General features: G+C 34.6%; 1 protein-coding gene across 1 annotated transcript; it reads right to left on the bottom strand.

The window, feature by feature from the left end:
- Nucleotides 1–4164: 4164 nt before the first annotated feature.
- Nucleotides 4165–18421, bottom strand: TYRP1 (tyrosinase-related protein 1). The gene is made up of 7 exons (XM_004678008.1): nucleotides 17968–18421; nucleotides 16550–16872; nucleotides 13850–14054; nucleotides 11167–11334; nucleotides 9663–9842; nucleotides 5291–5437; nucleotides 4165–4367 (listed from the first exon to the last, which is right to left on the bottom strand). The coding sequence occupies exons 1-7, from the start codon at nucleotides 18350–18352 to the stop codon at nucleotides 4165–4167; spliced, it is 1611 nt and encodes a 536-aa protein (XP_004678065.1). The 5' UTR covers nucleotides 18353–18421.
- Between the last annotated feature and the right edge of the window lie 5271 nt (nucleotides 18422–23692).

Below are 23692 nucleotides of genomic sequence, written 5' to 3'. Positions count from 1 at the left end.
TGCCATTGTGCTCTTTGCATCCTCGTCTGGTCTCATAATCTCTTCATTATCCTAGATGTTCTCTTGCCAAAAGAACATTTGCTAGAGGCATGTAAAAGTGAATGTGTTAACAGGGAATTGACAAAGGTCTTTCTGTGTAATAGCTCTGTAGTTACAGCTGCAAAAAGCAACACCTGGAACATTTAAAGCAATGCCTGTGAGATAGCTTCCTTTGGAAACTGGTACATTTGGATTGTAGTGTTAGTTATCTTACTATTAGTTGTGTTGCCTTCTACCCACCAGTTTACCTCCATGGACTGTGGTTTTCTTATCTGGGTAATGATGGGGCCAGATTAGGCCATTCTAAGCTTTCTTAGAGCTGTATAAGAAAGTTCAAATATTGGTAAATATACAGTGTTGGAAGACAAAAGAGTTTGGTTCAAATAAATTCCTATTTCATTGATAGTCCATCTAAATGGTACTACCCACAGTGACATACTAAGAATTAACTGATTAATAAGAACATGATTGTGATTTTTTAGTATAATATTTCAATACTGTTGTAAACTTGATTTTAAAAGTCCTCTGAGGACAAAATTTTCTTTACCATTAGCTTTACAGGGCTGTTGTTACAGGGAGGGGAATTGGACCACTGTATGGATGTCTTAGCTGCAAATGAGTAGGGACAATTTCTTCAAAGTAGGGGCCTGGGGCTTATGTAAATACCCCTACCCCTCACTAGTGTGGATAAATAGCCTCCCTTTGGTGATGGAGCCATGAATTCACTGTCAATTTAGAAACAAGGTAAATTTGTTCTCTGTGTAAGAGCTAGGATGTCTGTCTTCTATCTCAGACTTTGCTGCTCCTGGTCCTTGCACCTTCTTAGACTGAGACTGTGCCATCAGCTCCCCTGTTCTCCTGTTTCATCTGGGATTGTGTTACATGACAGCTTCTCCAGCTTGCAGATTGTGGAACTTCTTTGATCTTCATAATGGTCTGAGCACATTGCTTTTGAAAATCTCCCCTGCTTGCTTTCTCTTTTCCCTCTCCCAGGTTGGTTCTGTTCCTCTGGAGATCTCTGATCAATAGAGAGTAAGATCCAGGAAACTCACTGTTGACTCCTACATTGAAGATTCTGCCCAGGGAGTTAGGACACTCATATTTTGGAGAACATCCGCACAAGGAATAATAGTGTAATAAAATGGCTGACAATTAAGTGGTTTTGAAACATATTGTCAATACCAAGGATGATATCAGCAGTTCCTAGGTAGTTTTGTTTTCTCCCTTGTCATGTACAATCAACTAAAGACTTTCAGACTTGTGAAAATATTATATGTTTTAAATGGATTTGCTTTACCTAACTTTTTCAGGAGAAATCATGCCATCTTCAAATATTACTGTTTTATCTTAAAATAGCCTAGGGATTGTCACTCCGTCTGGAGTGGCATAATTGCTATCCTACGTGTTACATACACACAAAAAAATAAAGGGGTGAATAAACATATGAATTATTGAATAGATAAGATTTATGAGATAGCAAGAAAGAATCATATTGAGTCATCAACAAACCACATTATCAAAGTCTTGGGTGTTTACTAAAGGTTTTTGCATTTTTTTTTGAAGACACTGGAAAATGTTTTAATGGGATGGAGACAAATTATATCTGGATTCTGGTTCTCCCTCTCCTCTACCTCCTTGTAATTGCTTCTTTACATGGGAACAATAATATTCCCTTGTATGTAAATAAAACTTTGTCTCTTCATTCCTTGGCATTCTGCAATAGTTCCTGGTTTTACTAGGAAAAGAACTTCACATGCCTTACCCTGCTTTATAGGACTGTTCTAGAACTTACCATTCCTCCAACTAATTTCATGTGACTCTTTTACTTGCTGACTATGTTCCAGTCACATATATGTTCCATTTATTTCAAAAGCTAAAACTCATTTCCAAATTACTGATCTGGTTTTTCTCTTTGTCTAGTTAAGTTCAGTTTAGTAAACCTTTCTGACAATTTTCTCATCCTCTAGATTTCAGCTTAATTGTCACTTCTTCATCTAACCATCCACGAGATTTTTTTTTTTTTTTAAAGCACATGGTGCAGCAGCTCTTCTGCCCACCTGAGCCTTTGCAGGTACTTCATTCCACCCACTTTCTCCCTCCGCAGGGCAGCAGCCTCTTGCCTGTCTGTGACCTATACCATGCCAGGACCTTTCTACACTGACATCCATAAGCAGAGGCCACTTTCCTAAGGCCATCTGCCTGCAACCATGTGCAGGCTTCTCTCTCTGCAAACCCGTCCCTTTTGGGGCAGCTCTTTCTGCAAGTATCTTTTCCTCTCCTGTCTCTTTCTATAAACCTACTTTTAAATTAAAAAAAAAAGAGCATGTGGTGTATTTCTTTCTGACTATTTTAATTAAGTATCTTGATCATTTGCTTTGTGTTCGTTATGGCAATAATTGCCACAATCTCAAATTCATTCTCTCTTATCCCATAATAATCTGATTTTATGCAATATAGTAAACAACCACAATAAAACCCCCTCAATTTGCTACACTCTCTGGCAATATGATAAAGTTTTAATGAGAAATGGAAATGGACAGAATTAGTGTGAGAGTATTCTTTTCCAAATAAAAGGAAAAGACCTGTGTGGTATGAATGTAAAGTCAAAAGATTTGACTTTATATCTGCCATTCCATAGCCCTGACAATGTAAATAAAACGAGTCCTTTGAGGCATCACTGAGCTGCTTTGCTTATCTTGGATTCTTTGCTCGGCACACTTTCTTTCTATTGGGTAAGAAAGTAATGCTTTCTTCTGGAGTACATCTTTTCTTGTCATTCTTTCCCATGAGGTGCTAAGCTCTATGAGACCAGGAGTTCTATGCAAATGAAAATTGATTATTTTACACTTCTCCTCAAATGCGCAGCATCTTGAACTACTAAATATGCAATTAATAAATGCATATGAAATGTGTAATTAGTAAATTTCCAAATATATGAAGTGGGAAACTTAGTTTGGTTGATATCTAAGCAAAAAAGAAATAATAATTTCTCTGAAAAACTATGAATAGATACTATTTTAATAAATCAAAGTATGTTTCAAAAATATACCAAATAATGTCATTTAAAAGTCCTATTATATGCATTCTTTCTCTAATATAGATAACATATATGTTTTCATGCATAGTCTTTGTTTACTATGAAAAAAATCCAATAACTGAATGTATATAATCTTGTTTATGTTTATTGAGTTGGAAATATAAGCTAGCACTTTCTATTACATACTATATTATTCATTTTAAAGTAAAATAGTTTTTCACTCTAGTTGGTGTGTAGAATTCTTCATTTTATATTTTATGTTGAAAATATAAAAAGACCTATAAATGATAAAAGAGAGCTCTTTGAATTAAGCACAATGATTTAAATGTTATTGCTAGAAAACTATGCTGAATATTCTCTACCTTCATATCTTTTTTTGTGGAATTCCAAGGTGTTAGGAGAAGGATTGGATAATGAAATGTATGGTTTGTAGTTTTTTTAATGAATCAGGAGGAAGAGAACACAGTGTTCATTACATGTTACACAAAGTGAAGGCTTTACTAGTCCAAAGTGTGCCAAAGATGGTGACTTTACTGTAGCTTTGAATCTTAGACTATGAAAGGTATGCTGGATGCAAAGGGAAAGGCCAGTTTGTTAAAGTTAACTGGGATTCCATTTATAGCTCCACATAATTTAACTGATAAATGTGGCTTCCTTTATATCAGCTGGTCAGTGTCAATGAATGGAAATATATTTCCACTTAACATTGTGGGAAATGTCTATTCATGTATTTTTAGGAGGAATTTACTACCAATCAGGATTTTTCCTTATATATAAACAAAGCAATGAAGCTTGTTTACATTGTCATATAGTCAACCTTTAAAGCATGCCCAAATTTTCACACTATCTGTTCAAATACCATGGAGCTTGTGCAGCCTGCCATTTTAAATAGAACTGAAAAATAAAATCTATTGAAAAGTTTGTGAATGACTCTTCCCATTTCTGGAAAATATATGGAGCTTTAATTCCAACATATGCATACATAATAAAGAAAGTAGCAGAGTGAAAGAAACACAGATACTAACACAATCTATCATTTTGCAACCAGGTAGTTTGTGTTAAAGCCTAAGAGAGTGAGTCATTTGTCATCAGGCCATGGACTGAGTGTCCTGAACTTTATCATAGTCTTCATCATAATGTTGATACTGATCGGTGAGAAGAGGTTGATTTGCTTCATCCATGTTTTTTCTGTTACGAATCAGACAAGAAGCACCCAGGAAGATGACAGCAACGAGTAACAAGGCAGCAACTACTGCTATTGTGACAATCTCAGAAATACTAAAAGTCTGACCTATTTGAAAAAATGAGAGCAAAAATAATCAGTAAAACAATTGCCACCCACAATCAGATAACCTAAATTTAGACACTGTTTCAAACACTTTATAGAAATCCTCTTCCTTAATTTTGTTGGTCACAATGCCTATTATAGAGTGTCAACTTGGAGGTACTTCCTAGTTTCTTATGAAGGAAAAAATCACAACTAACAAGAAAGTTTGAATTTCAAATCAGAGGTAAAAAGCTCAGAATATTTCATTAAAAAAAATAGATAAATAGGCCCTCCCTGGTGGCGCAGCGGGTTAAAGCACTGCACTGAGAATCTAAAGCCACTTCCGCATGAGTTCGATTCCCGCCTGCCCCGGAGGTGACCACATGGCGTGGCAGACCTCTCCTGACCCGCCCGCTGCTTCCCTCAGCAGTGTACTTCGTCGATCTGCCTGTTCTGCTCCCCACTCTGTCTCTGGTGAAGCCTCTCACCGCCCCTGCACCTCTGGCCTGTACTCCAGTTCTGTATGTATAAATAAATAAATCTTTAAAAAAAAATAGATAAATAAATGGAGGCTGCATGACATAGTAGAAAAATTGGGGCATTTTATGTGGGCTGAAAGTCAAAATACATTCTCTCCATTACTAGAAGTATGATCTTTCTCAGTTAACCTCTCCAAGCCTTGCCTCCCTTATTTGTGAAGTGAGGATGAGAAATATAGCACATGACTCACAGAGTTGTCAGGACTTAGTAAGATAGTAGAGTGATCTATAATCAGCTTAATAGGTGGGCTGTCAACAAAAGTTAAATTATTTGTGTATACATTTCCAAGGAAAGCTTCTAAATTCAGGTGGAATACATAAGCATCAGGAATAATGAGATAAGTTGGCTTTAAAGTAACAAATTTGTTTTTGGAAATGTCCATTAAAAAAATACACTTTTATACTCACTTGGCCATTGGACTTCATAAGTGTATCCCAGGTTGTCTGGAGCAGTAACAAACATCTCTGTGTTGGTAACCGGAGGCCAGAATGGCACCATATTGTATTGCCTGTTATGTCCAATAGGGGCATTTTCCAGTGGAAAGGTGGATATATCTAAATAAACCAAGGACACCTTGTCAGTAGATATAATGAAGTAATAGTAACCTATTGTTATGTTCTGAAGGTGTTCCCAAGTATTCAATGATATTTCTAAGCTATTCATTTAGTATTTTATTGTCTTTGATGACCGTCATTTTGCTTTTAAGTTACAGAAATGAATTTCAATAACATTCATTAAACCACTTTTTCAGAACGAAAGAGTGACCCATAGTTTGTTACCAGAATCTATAATTTAAATTTGAGAGATGGTGTTTCTAATGGAGGATTTTTTTTCTTGAATATCAATATTTCTGGCTATTTTTCATTTTTCTTTTTACTCTTAGGGAAGAAAATGACAACTTTCTTTCATTTTATTCTGATTGTAAAAAGTACTTAAAACTTTGAATCAAGGTCCTGAACTCCTATTTGCTTCTTGCCACCTCTCCTCTTATTGTTTAATTTCAAGCCACAGACATTTATATTAGTGAATGTCTGACCTTATTGATGAAGAAACCATTGATTATTTGTGGAAAAGATAGTTCTTTTTTTTTTTTGGCTCTGTATTTATGTTGCTATAATTAATAATGAATGGAATGTTACAAAGCTAGTGAAAGAGTAGGTTTGGGCAGGACATTAGTGGAAACAGACTTAGGATAGCAGAATATGTGACAAGGCTAGTGAAGTATGAGATTTTCTCTTTAGAAGTGCTTAGAACTGTCACAATGACCTACAAAGCACAAAACAGTGTTGTTGCATCTCTTTTGAAGAACAATCAATCATAGAAAGGGCAGGTTGAATATGTTGAATATATATATATATATATATATATATATATGTATGTATGCATGTATATGTATATATATATATATATTAAAGGCTTTATTTCTTTATGCATACAGAACTGGGGTACAGGCCAGTGATGCAGGGGTGGTGAAAGGAGACACCAGAGACAGAGTGAGGAGCCGAACAGGCAAATCAACGAAGTACACTGCTGTGGAGAGCAGTTGGCGGGCCAGGAGAGGTCTGCCATGCCATGTGGATCAAGTCCAGGGCCAGGGATCACACCGAAGCAGCACAGCTAGCTTGCAGTGCTGTGCTCTAACTCCTTGTGCCACCAGGGTGGGCCAGTATTTATATTTTTGAGACTTTAAATATATTGTATATCTGTGCTAATGAAGGATGTTTTTATTAAAATCTATTGAGCTTGTCATAGTACAGATGAAGTTAAGAGGGCTATGGCTCTGAACGAAACAGGATACAATTCCTTCCCAAAGAGAGCTCACATTTTGGTGTGTTGCTATTTATTAAAGTTACACATTAGAGCAAATATTTAGACCATTTTTAAGTCTGTCATTTTACCTTTCTACTGATCATGACTCTCAACTTCAACCCAGTTCATTTTCAGCCACATGAAATAGAAAGCTTGTTAATTGAAATGAATGAAGGGGTAATAGTAAAAATAACTGGATAGTAAAAATAGCTGGATTAGCATATAACTTCCCTAGTAATACCTTTTGATGGCTCCTATCTCACTTAGAGTTAAGTCCAATGTTGCTCAGGATCCACAGCCTGTTATCTTCTGACCTTTGTCTCTCCGCCCCCATTTTTTCCCCCTTCTGTTCTGGTTGCTGTGGGCTTCTTTATTCCTGTGTTGAGAGATGATCTCCCTTCATACATCACTCAGTATTCCCTACCCCTTCTTTCTGGTTTTATATGTCTGCAAAGACTTTCTCTCACCTGACATGCTAGATATTTGCTTACAAATGTTTGTTGTTAATCCTAGTAACAACTAGGAAAATTCTAGGATGAAAAATTTTAGTAGCATATGTTACTTTATTCCCAGGACCTATAATACTGCCTTAGAAAAAGATAGTAGGTGGTCACATAATATTTTTTTACTGAGATATCAATGAAAACTTTCTATAAAAATAAATACTTGAAGTGTATGATGTGATAATTTACAAATGGCTATCGAAAATATGAAAAAGAGTTCAATACCACTAATCATTATCAAATACTGATCAAAACTACTATGATGAGATGTCACTTCATACCTGTGAAGATCACTGTTATCAAAAAGACAAGAGATAGTGTTGTAGAGAGTGTGGCAAACATGTAAATGTTGAGAATTGTTGACGGGATTGCTGGTCTTTGTATAACAGTATAGAAGATTAAAAGTTGAACTAGCATATGACTTCATTTATGAACTAGCAATCCCATTTATGAAGATACATCTTAAGGAAGTGAAATCAGTATCTTAAAGAGCTTGTATCTCCCCCTTTTTGCGCATTATTCACAATAGAAAAATATGGAATCAGATAATGTCTTTGAAAGTGTGTGCATGTTACTGCTCTGTTTCTCTCTGGATACAATAAATAAAGCAGTTTAATTTAACTGGGAATTATATAAACTTCTTTTGAAAAGACTATACTGATTCCCAGGCTACTACACTTAAAACTTGATAGATGATTCTTAGTTGAGAAAAGAAAATACATGTATACATAAATACAAAACATTAGTGAATAGGAATTAACTTTAGCATGTTGATAGTTTACATGCACTATCTCATGTCAAATTGAGAGGATTGTATAAAAGATATTACAAAGTGAGTGGCTTTAATTTTCTTCAGTTATAAAATTTTTGTTCTATCCTGACCCTAATAATTCTTTGAATTTAAGAAATTTTCTAGTCTTTGATACATTTTGGAAAATAATGCTGCCATTACTCCTCAATTTATTTTCAAGAAACACTTGTGCAATTTGGAAAATTTTAAAAATTCTTCCAATCTTTCTTTCCAAGGGACATTTGAAGGTACATGGAATATTTAAAAGACAGCTAATTACTTGAGTTTAGTTTTCATGCTATTTGTTACAGTGGCATCTCCTATAATTTTACGGCTACATTTTATCAGGAATATGCTTCAGATAAGCTCTCTAGTTTTCATTCATGGTGCTTCTTTTTCCACTACTATCTAGGTAACTGATAGATTACATAGTGTATCTAGAATAAATGGAGCTGGAAGAAAACTGAGATAAAGGTCTTTTTGGTTCATCAATGACCTTGGAGATTAATATGTGGAAAATTTATATCAAATTGTTGTGAATATAAATGATGTTTTAATGAAGTTATGGAAAGCAAAGAAATAGATGATTTTATAGTTGAAGGAAAGCCATACTTAAGATAATTGCAAGATTACCAAGTATGCTCTACATATCCTGAAAAACTTGCTGATGTCCATGGCTTTGTGAATTGCTGGGTAAGTACAGCTGTGTATTGCTGTCTAATTCCCAGAAATGTATATTTAGCAACCATTTATTCTGTTCACTTGTTAACCTTACTAATTGCAGTTTACTTGTTATTACAATAAAATAACTTACATAAAATACATAAAAGTATACATATGATTGCTAAAATAGAGAGATAGTGTTTTTATAATGAATTAATGGAATGATTTGGAAAGCTTTGTAAAGGTGAATGGCTGAGGCATTGCTGTTGAATTAGGAGTAAGAGGCTGAGTGAATTGGATAGATAAATTAATAGCCTCCAATGTTACGTTAATATGCACCATGAAGTAAAAGCACAGAAATCAAAATTTAGGACACTACTCAAATATGAAAATGTATGATATTTTAATGAGTGGAAACACTTTCATGGTTTGAAAAGTAATAGGACCCTTTCAGCAGAGTAAAAGTAAAGAGAAAGTGACTCTTAAATAATATCTTAAAGAATGCATTAAAATGAATTTAAGAGAAATTTCCTATGGTGTGACATAAAAACCAACGTTAACTTTTCAAGTTGAACAAAATTTCCATTTGTGAGAGACCGTAAAGTAATAAAAGCAAAATTATGAGTTAGGAGTACAGTTTCTTCCTGTCATTTGGAATATCAAAGAAGAGCTCTTTGAGATTTTCTCAGGTATTTTTAAAAGCAGTGAGAACGTTCATAGGAAGATACAGATAAAGAAAGAATTGGAAAACATGGTAGTCATTTTTTCAGATTTAAATGAGAAGGGATTATCTGCTTACTCCTAGTGAAGAATAAAAAATATCATTTTTATAACTATTCTGCAAGATTTCTTATTTGTATTTTCAATGTGGTTTGGAGTATTGGAAATGCCTAAGATTACTGCTATTTTACCCTTATGTGGAAGTATAGCTTATGTGTGTCAAGTGTTTGGTCTAAAATGATAACTAAGCTAAAACATCTTTGCTGAGTCTGTAAAAATAGGAAAGTGTCTCACCAGCATTATATCTCCTTAACCATTCATCAAATACTGCATCAGTGAAAGTATGCAGGAGCACAAAAATAGGGTCATTTGGAGATAAATGGGTTTGTCCCCCAGTTCCATTCAGGAATAGATGAGCCAAGTTGTGAAGACTTCGAACAGCAGGGTCATATCTTCCTGTGGGATCATTGTAACCTAGATATGAAAATAAGAATAAGAACAGTAAAGATCATTAAAAACATTACTGCTCAAGTTGACAGCAGTGATTATATTGGGAAACATTTTTTCCTAAGCTTGTCAAGACAATTTTTACCTTAATATAATACCATTGCTCTCTGTACCTATGGTAGGTGACATTTATAAGCTATACCCAGAGCTAGGTTAGTTTTAAACTAGTGGCATGACATTCTAAATGTATCTTCTAGGTTAAAAATAATGATCCTGCAGAGAATAACAGTCAAAATATATGGAGTACTCTATTTTGACAAGGCAAACTGGTCTGTGTAGAAATAAGGTTGGTGGAAATCCCTACTTTTGACTGAAAACTGCTGACACAAATGGAAGAACACCAACATAACTGTCCTAGACCTTAAACTGGCATTTACTTCAGTTTCCTACCTTACTAATTGTGAATGATTGTCAGCATGTTTATTTTTAGAATATCTTTTTTTTTTTTTCAAGAAGTTCCAATTTCCCAGAGCTTCCTTACCATCTCTGTGCTAGTTTGAAACATCTGGAAAACTTGATGTTAAAAGAACTTTTGATAATGATATAATGGCCATATGTATTTCCATTTTAAATATAATTTCATATTTATGTAGTAAGCTGTATTGTACCTTACTGCATATATCATCGTATGAATGTCACATTTTCCATAGTATATTTTCCATAGTATATATTTCTCATATATAATGATTTCTACATTGTATATTGGGTATACTTTTCTCATGATATTTCCATGTTATATGTGGTGTGTATACAGATCACAAAAACGGTGGTTTAGAGACATAGGTTGGAATTATAAATATGTTTCTTTGGCATAATGGGCTAGTGGTCTTTTAAGGGAAAAGTTATATTGTATAAAGGAAATTAGAATTTGAAATGCATCTATTCCCTTGTATATTACAATTTGTTCATTTGTTCATTCATTTATTACATTATTTTTTAATTCAAAACTTTGCTTATTAAGTATATGGCATGTGGCCAAACTCAACCTTTACGTACCATCTGGCGGGATGCCTGTGTAATTTGTTTCTGGATTAGGCATCAAGATACAATCTACACATTTTTTTCCTGCAAATCAGATCTTATAGCCTTAGTTCATATACATTAGTGTAGTCAAAATCCAATGATTATTTACTAAAACACCTCGCTTTAAATGATTCACAATATGTGGCACCAATCACATCAATTCAGAGGATCAATATGGTCCTCATGGATTTATTTAGAACAATCTGAATTTCTATCCTTTTTTACTGTGATAATTAAATCAGCTCAAAGCAACATTTAGTTTACTTGCCTTCCACAGTATTTCGGAAACTGTTTGTGGAGTTGGAATAAAAAGGAGGTGTGTCAAATAAACGAACTTCTAGGCATTGAGTCACATCCTGAGGCCGGGGGAGACGCTGCACCATGGGTCTAGCCACATTTCCAGCTGGATTTCTCCTAATTGGTCCACTCTCAGTGCCTGGGTGGAGACATGGGATGTGTACTTTTAGAGAATGTGGAGAGAATTAGTATTACTCTTTATACACTTATAGATAACATCAACACTGAAACACAGGTTCGCCTTGTGAGAAGAGAACATTAAAAAATGTGCACTTCATTTTATAAAAGTGACACTATCTAATATGTTATGCCCAACTCCTGTGAGTAACTCTGTGGTACATAAAACCATCTGAAGAAAAAGCTGATCACAATCATTTGCTAAATGAAAAACTATTTCTTTCATGAGAATATATTATTGTTAAATTGAATCTTACCCTAATCTAGTAGACTGAAATTTTCCATTTATATCTGTATCTCACACATATGGACAATCTTGTATTCAAGTGCTGTTCTTTCCATGTCTTCAGAGAAATAAGAAAACCTAACATTTCTTTGACTGTATTTTCCAGCAATTATTGTGAAAATAATTAACAGTTTTGAAGGGAAGTAAGACAAGTTCTTTGCTGGAACAAAGAACTGTGATATGATAATATGACAAATGCCTATGTCAGGGAGAAAAAGAAGGAAGAAGGGATGAAGGAGAGAGAGAACTACAGAGAACAGAATGATGATGTAAACAAAAGGTCCTTCTCCTCTCATGAGCAACAGTTTACTAATCCATTTAATTCATGAAGTTTTATCCAGTTATCAATATAATCAGAAAAGTTGCATAAAACTCTTGAGGTCAAAACTATACAATAATACAATATCTAATCAGAAAGAGATGAATCCTTTGGTATCTGAAGAGTCCTTGATTCTCAATTACATTGCCTTGCCACAGGTAGAACTACTTATTCAACATGAAAATAAATAATCTTTTATTCTTGTTTTAAAAATTTTGTAGACCCTACGACCCAGCAATCCTACTCCTAGGTATCTACCCAAAAGACACAAAAACACTGATTGAAAAGGATACCTGCACCCCCATGTTTATTGCTGCTTTACTTACAATTGGAAAAACATGGAAGCAGCCCAAATGCCCAAAAGTAGATGACTGGATTAAAAAGATGTGGTACATATATACGATGGAATATTACTCAGCAACCAAAAAAGAGAAACACATGTCTTTTGCAGCCACTTGGATGGAGCTGGAAAAGATCATGCTTAGTGAGATAAGCCAGAAAGAGAAAGAAAAATACCGGATGGTTTCACTCATAGCAGGAGTATAATGGACCAGGCGAGAAAATAACAAGAATAATGATTAGCCATATACCAGAGACATTTTGTAGGGGTGGAGTGGGAAATGGGATCAAAAACAGGGGTGGGAGGTGGGGAGGGAAGTGCACGGGATTATGGTGATGGCACACGGGTGACTGGTGATGGGAAACCCACGGGGATTACAATTGAGATGGGGAAAAATGTACAAAATGATGTAAAAATAAACTTATAATAATAATAAAAAAAATTGTAGAATATTCCATACACTTTCACTTCTTTCTATACAGATAGGAAAATACTCTTTTAATGGTGAAAAAAGTCACATCATTACTTTGCTCTACTTGTAATTATTTTTTATTTTAGAAACAATCTATGATACTTAAACAATATATGCAGGACATACATGTTATATTATGGGCATATATTATGAATATAAGGATAAAATAAATTCCCATAATTGTAGCTTTCAAATGGAAAAACAGAAATTCAAAATAGTCAGACATGCCTAAAGAAGGAAAATAAGATGATAGCAGGAGACCCAATAATTAAGATCTTGTTTTAGTAGCACAAAAAGAAATAATATGATCCAAGGAAGAGAATAGAAAGCTCAGAAAAAAAATCCACATTTATAGAAACTTGACCTATGTCAAGATGGCGCTCAATAGAGAAAGGATATTGGGGCAACTGTGTTTTCTTTTTGTGCTCACTTTGAGAGAGCCGACCAGCAGCTAACTGGTATAGCATCTGTCTAACACCTTCCTTCTTCTTAGAGGTGCCCTTCATATCACCTTTTGGCTTTTAACCCACAGTCTAAATGACTATTAACATCATATTTTATAATACTATAATTATATTTTATAATACTATAATTATCAATTATAACTAGGCAATTATAACTATTACACCATTATAATTTAATCCAATAATTTATATTAATAAGTATAACAATATGTTTATTCCCAAGTCAATTTCATTCTTTCTGCATAGTTCAGATTTCATAGGGAAACATTTGCTGTGAAATGCCAACATAAGGCACATGACTACTATGCCATGTTCAGAGTACTGAGGAGTTATTTATAGAAATAGACACAAAATAAGGAAATGAGCAATGCACCAATCAAAATGCTCAAAAAAGCACTACAATAACATATAGGGAATATCTGTACTGCGTGGAGCACCTTATGGACTGCCTTGACTATCCTAGATGCTCAATGAATATCTATACATGGATTCACTATAATTAAAGTAGATTTTGGTAGAATGAAGGACCTCAGGCAGTACATTCCATTTCTTTATCTAATAGGGATTCTGAATCCTAGACTTTACATGGAACTTACTGTTACAGAGGGTTCCCAGTGTGTCATAGTCTTCTAGGGATTCGCAGACCACTCGCCATTGAGAAAAGACAGAGTTTGGGCTTATGAGAGAGGCATCAGAGTTACTTCTTGACCCCATCAAGTCATCAGTGCAGATGTCACAGATATTCTTCCCAGTTGCAAAATTCCAGTAAGGAAGGGAGAATGTAGAATCCTGAAGCATTTCCTAGATCACAGAATTCTGTTAGCACTCTCAGATTTTGTCTAAAATGTCCCCTCTTTGTTTCATTTAATCCTAGCAGTCTATTTTTATTCACTCTCTTCAACCACTTAGGAAACAGTTTTCAGTGGCATGTAAGGAGCAGGAGAAGTTAAATACCTTATTTTAACATAGGTTTTAATTTACTGCAAGGAGTTATTCACCCACTAGAGGGAATGAAACACTACTCATTATACAAAAATTCTGCACTGGATTTGGGATTATGGGGAAAGAGGCTTCCCTTCCCTTTTTAGGCAGTAATTGCATTGCTTTTGGTTATATCAAGAATTACTGATAATAACTTCCACCCTTTGACATTTTCATATCCTGTGTTTTTCTGTCTCTTACGCAAGCATCTGTGACTGTTATGCTGCAGCCAAATCCAGTCTTGAAATATACTATTTGGAAGATTCCTTTTGTTTGTTTCTGTTTCTGGTGTTTTTTTTTTTTTTTTAAATTTGATTCACTTTTGGCATTTAGTCTCGTATAAGCACAGGCCTCATTAGTTTCTTTCAGACTTACGTTATCTACCTGCACAGTAAAGGTGTTTAATTTATAGATTCACGCTTTGGCAACTAAACTATTAAGAGTCAGGATTCTGGCTGAAACTCACATGGAGAGGAAATGCTGACAGGTTGCAAGATGTTTCCATGTGACTACTGTTCTTTAGAACTGAGACCTGGTTTTCTCTTATTGCTGATATTATCATCATCATTATTATACATGTATTTTTTAAATAATTTTGGACTCATAATCACATGCTTGTTTTGTGGGGAATTCCTTAAACATATGTTCAATAATTTGGTATTTCTCATTTCTTTTGACCTTTGGGAGTTAGATTTAAAATCTGGGTCAAAATGCAAGGATTTCCATTGTTTTATCTCACTTTGCAAGCATTTAGTACATTTCTGCTTTTTTACTTTAAGCCTTTTCTAGACAGTATCTCCTTGTCCTTGGGGTGTTTTAGAGGGCCAAAATATTTCCAAGACATGCCCAGTTTATTGATCTCCAGGGGTGTAGAGTCCTCATTTAGAAGTCATTGTTCTGGTTCACAGAAATTAGTGACAGCTTCCAAGGGATCATTAAGAGTCAGTTTGTGGTTCAGCAACTGACATTTGGGAGCTGAGCATATTCATGTGGCATTTCAACTGTGCGTTCCACTTAGATTATAATTTGTTAGATCTCCTGAGCTGTTGATTTTTAAAATGTAAGTCATAGAGGTTGAAGTTTACACAGGCAGAATTGAAGCTTTTAGATACTTTCCACCTGGTTTTTCCTTTTGGTGCATTCGGGAAAGGACTTGGAAGATATGAGGGTCTGGAGTCGATTACAAATGACAGATTTATCTACTCATAACCTACTAAATGTCTTACTTGTAATCAGAGCTACAAAATATGAAGTCCAGACTACCAGATGAATTCAGTTCATCATTCTCAAACTGCACATTGATGGGCTACCTTCACACGAATGTCTGATCTATAGGTTGGAGTATTCATTTCTCCCCCACCCCCAGTTATTTATTTTCTTGGAGTAAGTGTAACATACTGCCATTCAAGAAAAGAATTAAACACTTTTTCTTCCAATAGAAATTTTTAGGCTAATTTTTATATTTATTTTTTTAACTTGGAGTGAGGGGATTCATTGCTGTTATTTCAGATAGAAAACTGGTTCACTTTGGATTTCCTAATTGATCTAATAATTTAAAATTTCATTTTCAAGTTATACTTCATGACAAAAGAGCTACTATTAAAAAAACAATATAAAGGAATCTTTGCTACCATGCACTTTATTGAACTTAGTTGCTTAAAAATAAGTAGGATATGATTTTAGGTTTGTTTTATGTCAGGAAGTCTATCCTTTTTATGTTACAATGATATCTGGCTGATGGGATGTTTTTATAGGTCTCTTCTGTAAGCCAAAAAGTAGTAGGAAACATGGGGAAAAGTCAAGTTCAATAAAAAAAGGCAAGGAACTTTTAAATGGAAAGGAACTTTTTCCACAATTTCCATGCTATACCACATTAGAAAGAATCACCAATTGGTGTGATTGGGAAATTAGGACTTGGAAAATTTAGAACAGTACACATAATTGCTTTGTCCAAAGCAGAAGGGGCTTTGGTTTGTGTTTGAGAAGGGAGAAGTGTCAAAATTCTATTGTTGACACTATGAGTCATTTTTTTTCAGTTACAGAACTGTTTATGCTCAAGGCTTTAGTTCACACCTACAAATATCTCAGATGCCTTCCTCATCATTGATATTACTTTCTTTCCACTTCCCAAAATATATTTATAAATCATAAGTGATTAATACTTAATAAGTGATTGAAAACCTAAGAGAAAATCAAAGATAATTTAAGAACAGGAAATTTGCTTTGTCATCTCATTTTAATCATTCAAAACGGAGTGCATTAAAAACATTACTTTTTCTATACAGGATCTGAAAATAGAGATGTTTCACGCATACCTGCATATCTTTCTCCAACTGTAACAGGTGGTATCTGTGCCAGGTGAGAAAAGCTGGCCCTTCATGAGAGAAATCCACTCCACCAAAGCTTTCCTGTCCTGCCCCAAGGAAAGTCTTTTTGACTGAATAATAGTGTGTCCAAACAAAGTAGTTATAAATGGAAATGTTCTCAAATTGTGGTGTGTTGCCATCTGGCCCCAATATTTCTTCTGACCTCCTGGTTGCAATGACAAACTGAGGGTGAGTTGTCCGCTTTGCCATATCCAGGGCTTGGACAAATTGGGTCTTTTCTTCTGCACTTAAGTTCAGAAGGTTTCTCCTGACTTAGGGACACAAAAGCAAATGTGAAAACCTCTGCCTTGAGAAAAGGGCAGAAAATTAGTCATCTTGTAACATATCATGTCCCTGTTACTCATTAATGTATCCAATTTAGATGGGCTCAGTCATTTCATAGTTTTGAATGTCACTTAGTTAGACCCTTATTCAGGCCTGATTTCTCTCTGCCCTTCCCTCCCCCCACCCTTTCCTTCTTTAACAGGCTGTAGGAGTCCTAAGTCTTTTTAACTGTACTTGCAGAGTTTGTGATCTGCTCCTGTTTTATATATTTTCTGCTTCCTATGGGCATTTTCTTGGGATTTTCAACCTTTTTAATATTGTAAGTTTTGAAAAAACAAAGTAGTATGGCATAGTGGTAAAGACAGAAACTTATTCGATGACTATGCACACATATCTCTAAGCCTCAGCTTTTCATCTGTAAAGTATATGTAAAAATACTATCTGCAATGCAGAGTTACAGTGATTAAAGGGGACACACACAAAAAGCAATTGGCCCAGAGCCTGGCTCATAAAAAGATTTTGTAAATGCTCTGTGAAACCCTTGGTCCAAAATCTGGCACACAAGGACAATCAAGTTTTGCTGACTCTTGCCATTTAATGTTTTGTTATTTATTGCTTTGTAGGTGGCAGGGCTGGTTTATCGCCTCTAATGGCTGAACTTGACCACCAGAGTGGGAAATTTCTTTGAGAGTCAGCAAAAGTAGTAGAAGATGTACATGCTTTAAAAACAGACAGACCCTAGTGTACATTCTAGATTTTCCAAGAGCAAGCTCAGTAGACATGACCTTTCTTGACATGACTACCTTGTGCAGTCAATGGAGGTTCTAATCACAACATTTAGACCTATTCTCACATTAAAGTGGTTCTTTAACAAATGTTTTAGAAGCAAATATTACTTAGATGATCTGAGCTCCAAGCTCCACCCTTTAAAGTATATACATCACTTAGTTCCTCTAAGTCTTAGTTTCCATACAGGTGAAAAGAGAAGATTGACTATTTTCCAGGTGTTCTTTTAATGTTGTACATTTGAAATCATTTCCATCTCATGACATACAGCTGAACCCATTTATATATCCACCTACCTGTGAGAATCCTCTGATCACAGGCAGTTCCTCTCCATCCCGGTCGGCAGCCCCCACAGTTGTGTCCTGAGAAATTGCCATTACATTGGCATGTCCTATTGAAGAACCTCACGGGCCAGCCCTCTCTGTCGTCTCTGCCATCGTGTGGGTACTGGGGACTGTGGGGTCGGGAGTCAGCCGTCACAGCCACACATCTGCCCCTGCCAGATGAGGTGCCACAGGGGTCAGTGCCAGGTCCAGACTGGGGGGACAGGTCTGGGCAGCACACACCACTCCTCAAAGCCTCAACAGTAGCACACTCCCTTGGGAACTGAGCCCAGACCTGTTGGGAACACAAAAGGAGCAAGAAGATGTATCCCAGAGAGAGGAGTTTCTGAGTGTCCATTCTTCTTGAACCGAGAAGATGGGGCAAAGCTCTGGTTTGCAGCTCTCGATGAGGAACACAGATTAAAATCAAGCTGAAATGGATAAAGCAAAATGGAATTATGCATTTTTTGGGTGCTATTTTGGTGGGTCTGACCCTTCCCAACCCACCGTCAAAATGCTTTTCTTATCTGCAAAATGATGTTTTAACCAAATAATAAAATTAGAACTTTACCTTTAAAAATAGGTATGTATAATATGTACACATTTAAGCCCCTTATCCTAATTATTTACCTTTCTTAATTTTTTAATTTGTATTTATAAAAAGCACTCATCCTGATATCATATCTCAAAAGCATTCATTAACAGGTCACTGCCATTAATTATATTTAATTATGGTTCTGAAAGAAGAATTGAAAGCATATTTCCAGGACTTAAGTCCCCTGTCTAAATGGGGCTTTGATGAGTCCACCCACTGCCCATCCAGCTTTTCTCCAGTACCTAAAGCTTCTGAGGGGAGTCTCTGCTGAATCTTCCTGTGAGCTGAGTGTTTTATATTTGCTCTTCCCCTGATGTCAGAGCTGTTAATTGCATGTGGTTTCTGCCTGCTCACTAATCTCAAAGTTGTTCACCCCCACTGGGAGGGGCTGGTCCTCTTCTCCAGACTTTCCTAATCCCCTTCACTTGAGTGAGTTTTCCTGCCCTTTAAGTTCTTGATTAGCACATGATTCTCTTCCCACTGATTTCCTTGTGATGCTTAAAGTTTTAAGAAAAGATCAGAGACTTTTATTTGGAATGTAAGGCAAAGAAACTAGGGAGCTTTTGTTTTCATGGCAGAGATTTTATTTGTTCCACTGACAACATGTCTTTATAAGATGAACAAGATGATATACTTTGTAGTGATCAAGCATCAGGCTAGTGCTTGTGTCTGATGGTAGCTTTTGAATATGTTCTGTCTTAAAACAATGTTTCCATTCTTATAATATAGACAGAAAAATTATAGAGAAAAAACATCTACCTGATAAAATTACACCAAGTCATGTGACATCCACTATCACGGTGGCTGTTGGTGTTGAACTTGACTCAAACTTCCTTGCTGCCATGAGGATTGTGTCCTTTTCTGAGGCAAAGCATTGGGTGTCTACCGTTTAGAAGATCACCACCAAATGGCTTCTTTTCTTTTTTTTTTTTAATTTTTCTATAACCTGCCTTTAGTCAGTGGCACTAGGGTAATAGATCCATGTATTTCCAGAGGAATTTTTCACTCGAGTTGGAACCAATGCGTATGAAGTCAACTGGCAAATCTAATCTTTAGTTTGGAATATATAATAACTGTATAAGAGTTTTTAAGGTGATAAAAGTGAGTTATCCTGTTTTACTCCCAGCTATAATATCCTATAATATGACCAGAAAATTATCTAAAGGAATTGAGTGAATGGTTCAGAATCAAAAGGGCAACTAAGGCTATGATCATCTGACAAATAAAGGATTTTCTGTGCACAGCCCCCTTGCCTATGCCTTCAGCATGATTTATTACAACCACATGAAGCATTTGCATCTATAAATCTAAAATGTTATCTACTCTATTTTTATTTTTGTTCTATTATGCATACACAGTCTACTAATATGAATGTTTGGATATTTCTAAAATACTTTCAAAAATAGAGCTATACTAATTCTACTTTATACTATATATGTAGAAGTTGAAACAGCTCCCTTCCCCATCCATACACCTTCTATATCTAGGGTATTATTGTTATAAAAATGTATCCTTAATCTCATACTAGTATGCTTTAGTAACCCAACTTCTCTTTCATTAATACCATATATCCAAGTTATTTGATATAGCAGTCTTTTGTTTATTTTTATATCAGTTTGATTTATTATTGTAAAAAAAAAAACACAGTGTATTTATTCATTGTTCACTTACCAGACATGAATTATTTTTGTAATATCTTTTAAATAAATCTTTTTTGTTCTTATGAATAATGGTACTATCAAGAGTCTTATAAATGTTTCTTATTGAACTCATGTAAGGCTTTCTCATGGTAAACATTAAGAAAGTAAATTGCTAATCATACGGTTTGTGAATATTTATAAGATAATTCTAAATTGTTTTCCAAGTGGTTGCATCAATTTATATTCACACTAGCAGTGCTTAAGATTTTTATTGATTCACAAACTTTCTAACCTGGTACTAGCAGATTTCTTAATTGAAATATATGTTTATATAAAATATTTTATCTATTTTAATAAATGCTAAGATTTAATACTGTTGTTGGTGCTTTTATCCTTATGCTTTTCTCTATTATGAAATATTCAGTTATGTCTAATGACCTTTATTTTGTGTTTTTTGTCTCCTTGACTTATAAGAGCTCTCTATATTTTCTGTTTGCTAATGTTCTGGCAGATAAATATATTTAGTTTTCACATCCTTATAAAACCTTGATATTGGTAATTTTTACTGTTAATGTCACTGTATCATACTTTTAATTTATGGTTAGTTGTTTCTATATCTCTGAATTTTTTTGTAACCCAGAGAGAATGAGCTATTTTTTTGTATTGTCTTCAGGTATTTTATATTGCCACTCAATGTTTAAATTTTTAAACATATGGAATTGTGGCTTGTATCTAATATCAAGAAGGAATATCAGTTAAAACTTTTACATGTAAAATTGCAAAAGTAATCATTCTTTCCACATAATCTGCAATATCATGTTCTGTAAGTGTTTATGTAGGCATGGATTTATTTCTAGAATTGCTAATATGTTCTGGTAAATTTGACTATCCCTAGGTCAGTGCTATAGATTATTGATTGCTAATGATTTATGACATATTTTATAGTGGAAAAAATTCAAGTCTTTTCTTCCATTCAATCTTATGTTTGTTAACTTTTGGAAAGATTATTTTTGCAAAGCTTTTGTAAGAGAGGGGAATGCCTTATGTTTACTTCTAGAACTATCCATATCTGCATCTGAAATCAAAGGAGAAAGCACTAAGAATGAAAGTATTGTATCTAGGCTGTGGAACTGAAAACCCTAAAGGCAGGTACCCTAAGGTATAGAACCATAAACACATACTTTTCATCATAATTTAAAAACAGACTGTATTGAAGAGATCAGATAACAATGAGGGGTAATTGAACTATAGTAATGAAGTCTTAACTCTCAGTTGACCACACTAGACTGCTAAGGTATAGACTACTAGTGTTTGGGTAAAGCCAGTACTTTCATGAAAATTTAGGAAGCAGATGTTTTATTAGTTATATAGACAAAAGGAAAATAGTCAGATAATTTATATTATCAGTCTTTTAAAAGGTTGTCTTTGTATAATTATGCTTTTTATATAATATTATTTAGTATGAGTAGAATCTCATGGAAAATAATTTTTCTCCTAAAAAAATCAAACTGTGTGAATATTTTCTCTTGTTATATATTTCTTAGTTGGACACTATATTCTTCTACAAATTAGTTACTTTTTGCTTCAAATTAAGCTCATTGGTATCTGTGCAAAGGTTAACATTGAACTCATTTGTTTTCATATGTGTAGTTCCCTTTGACAATTGTATATACTTATATAGAGTTCTATAATGTTATGTATTTTTTTCTTTCAAAATGCATGTTAATATTAGCTTTCTTTTGAAGTTGTATTCCTTTTTTTTTAAGATTTATTTATTCATACACAACTGGGGTACAGACTAGAGATGCGGAGGGTGAGAGAATTCACCAGGGACAGAGTGGGGAGCAGAACAGGCAGATCCACGAAGTACACTGCTGAGAGGAGCAGCGGGCGGGTCAGGAGAGGTCTGCCACACCATGTGGTCACCTCCGGGGCAGGCGGGAATCGAACTCATGCGGAAGTGGCTTTATATTCTCAGTGCAGTGCTCTAACCCGCTGCGCCACCAGGGAGGGCCCAAAAATTGTATTACTTTTTATTGAGTTAATGTAATGTTGGCAAACAACTCTGTGTATAATTCAGAGGTACAAGCTCAGACTTCTTGAGATGCATTAGTCAACACAAGACCCACCCGTCTAAATTTCCTTAAGTATTGGATATTCCTCCTATGTTGACATGAATGTTTAAAAAGCCTACAATCTGTGGACTCAGAACAAAGTAAACATGTTAACTTTGAAATAAGATTTTCTTCAGACTGTTACCAGATAGCCTAAAGGTTATTAGTGGAGGTAAATCAATTTCTTTATCATCTTCAAATATCTTCTTAATGTTATTATAATCAATTTTTAAAATTTTCAAATTGATGAAATTCCATAAATAAACTATAATACCAAGGATTAGTTTTTTTTTAGTAACTGTAACATGGAATTTACCTTATTTATCTATACACTTGTGAAATAGATTATACTCTAGTAAAAGATTATTCAAATATTGTTTATATAAAATTGTATAAAGTTACAGACAATATTACATAAGCTTGAATACCTCTGAAACACTATGGGCATTACTTTTCTAACTTTGCTAATTTTAATAACTTTTGCAAGCACTAAAAATTGTTTAGCAGTACCCACTCACTTATGAAAAATTAATTGTGAAAACAGTATATAAAACGTTAAGTAGATAGTGTTTTCGGTTGTTTTGTTTAATGTAACATACAGTTTTTCTTTCATTTTTTTTTTAGTTTTGACAATTTTGTACGAAAGTCATAGTACTTGTTAGACGAAATAAGTGAAGAATATGTGGAAACTTCATATTTTTTCTCTATATCTTATAGTATTATAAAGAAAAATATTAATTTTAAAAAGCTACTTTAAAAAATAGATAATCTCATCCATCCTCATATGTTCAGGTACAAGAAAATTACATACATCATCATATTAAAAGCCAAAAAAAGCTTAAGAAAAGTCCCCGAATGAGACTTGCTCCATCCCACTTCTGTGTTGTGTAGGTCCACAGTTACCTGAGGACACTCTCCACATAGACTGCTCCATAAATGTTATGGACCACTTGAGGGCATCAGTGTAATAATTCTATTAGTCTAATATAATAGTAGAAATAAAATGGTGCTCTGATATTTTCTGCATAGCTTTGCCTTGTGATAGAACAGTGGATTAAGTCTGAAAGTTTGCTTCCATTTATCTCTCTATAGCACAAACCAAACACTACATGCTCTTAGAAAACATGATTACTGATTATTATCAGTAAATAAGAGCAAAGATCCTTAGAGAAATGATACTGCTGACTCATCTAACTTATCTCTCTAGTACTGAAATATTATTAAATGAAAGAAAGACCTTTGATAACAATAGAAAATATGTACAAGAAAGGTGTTAATTCATTGTTAATGTTAACAATGAAGTGAAGTGCTATGGTGGAGGACTATGGGTGCGTTGGTGGTGAGTGTGG

The sequence above is a fragment of the Condylura cristata genome, unplaced genomic scaffold (genome assembly GCF_000260355.1).
Source record: "Condylura cristata isolate star-nosed mole 26May11 unplaced genomic scaffold, ConCri1.0 scaffold00006, whole genome shotgun sequence".
In the NCBI taxonomy this organism is placed as follows: domain Eukaryota; kingdom Metazoa; phylum Chordata; class Mammalia; order Eulipotyphla; family Talpidae; genus Condylura; species Condylura cristata.
This window is presented reverse-complemented; position numbering and strand designations above follow the sequence as displayed.

Bases quoted from the DNA above. Each gene is read 5' to 3' on its own strand.
- TYRP1 (XM_004678008.1), bottom strand. From the start codon at position 18,352: ATGGACACTCAGAAACTCCTCTCTCTGGGATACATCTTCTTGCTCCTT. The intron at 11,335-13,849 runs GTAAGTTCCATG...GTCTCCACCCAG, and splicing joins ACTGGGAACCCTCTGTAACA to GCACTGAGAGTGGACCAATT. The intron at 9,843-11,166 runs GCAAGTAAACTA...TTTCATATCTAG, and splicing joins TTTCCGAAATACTGTGGAAG to GTTACAATGATCCCACAGGA.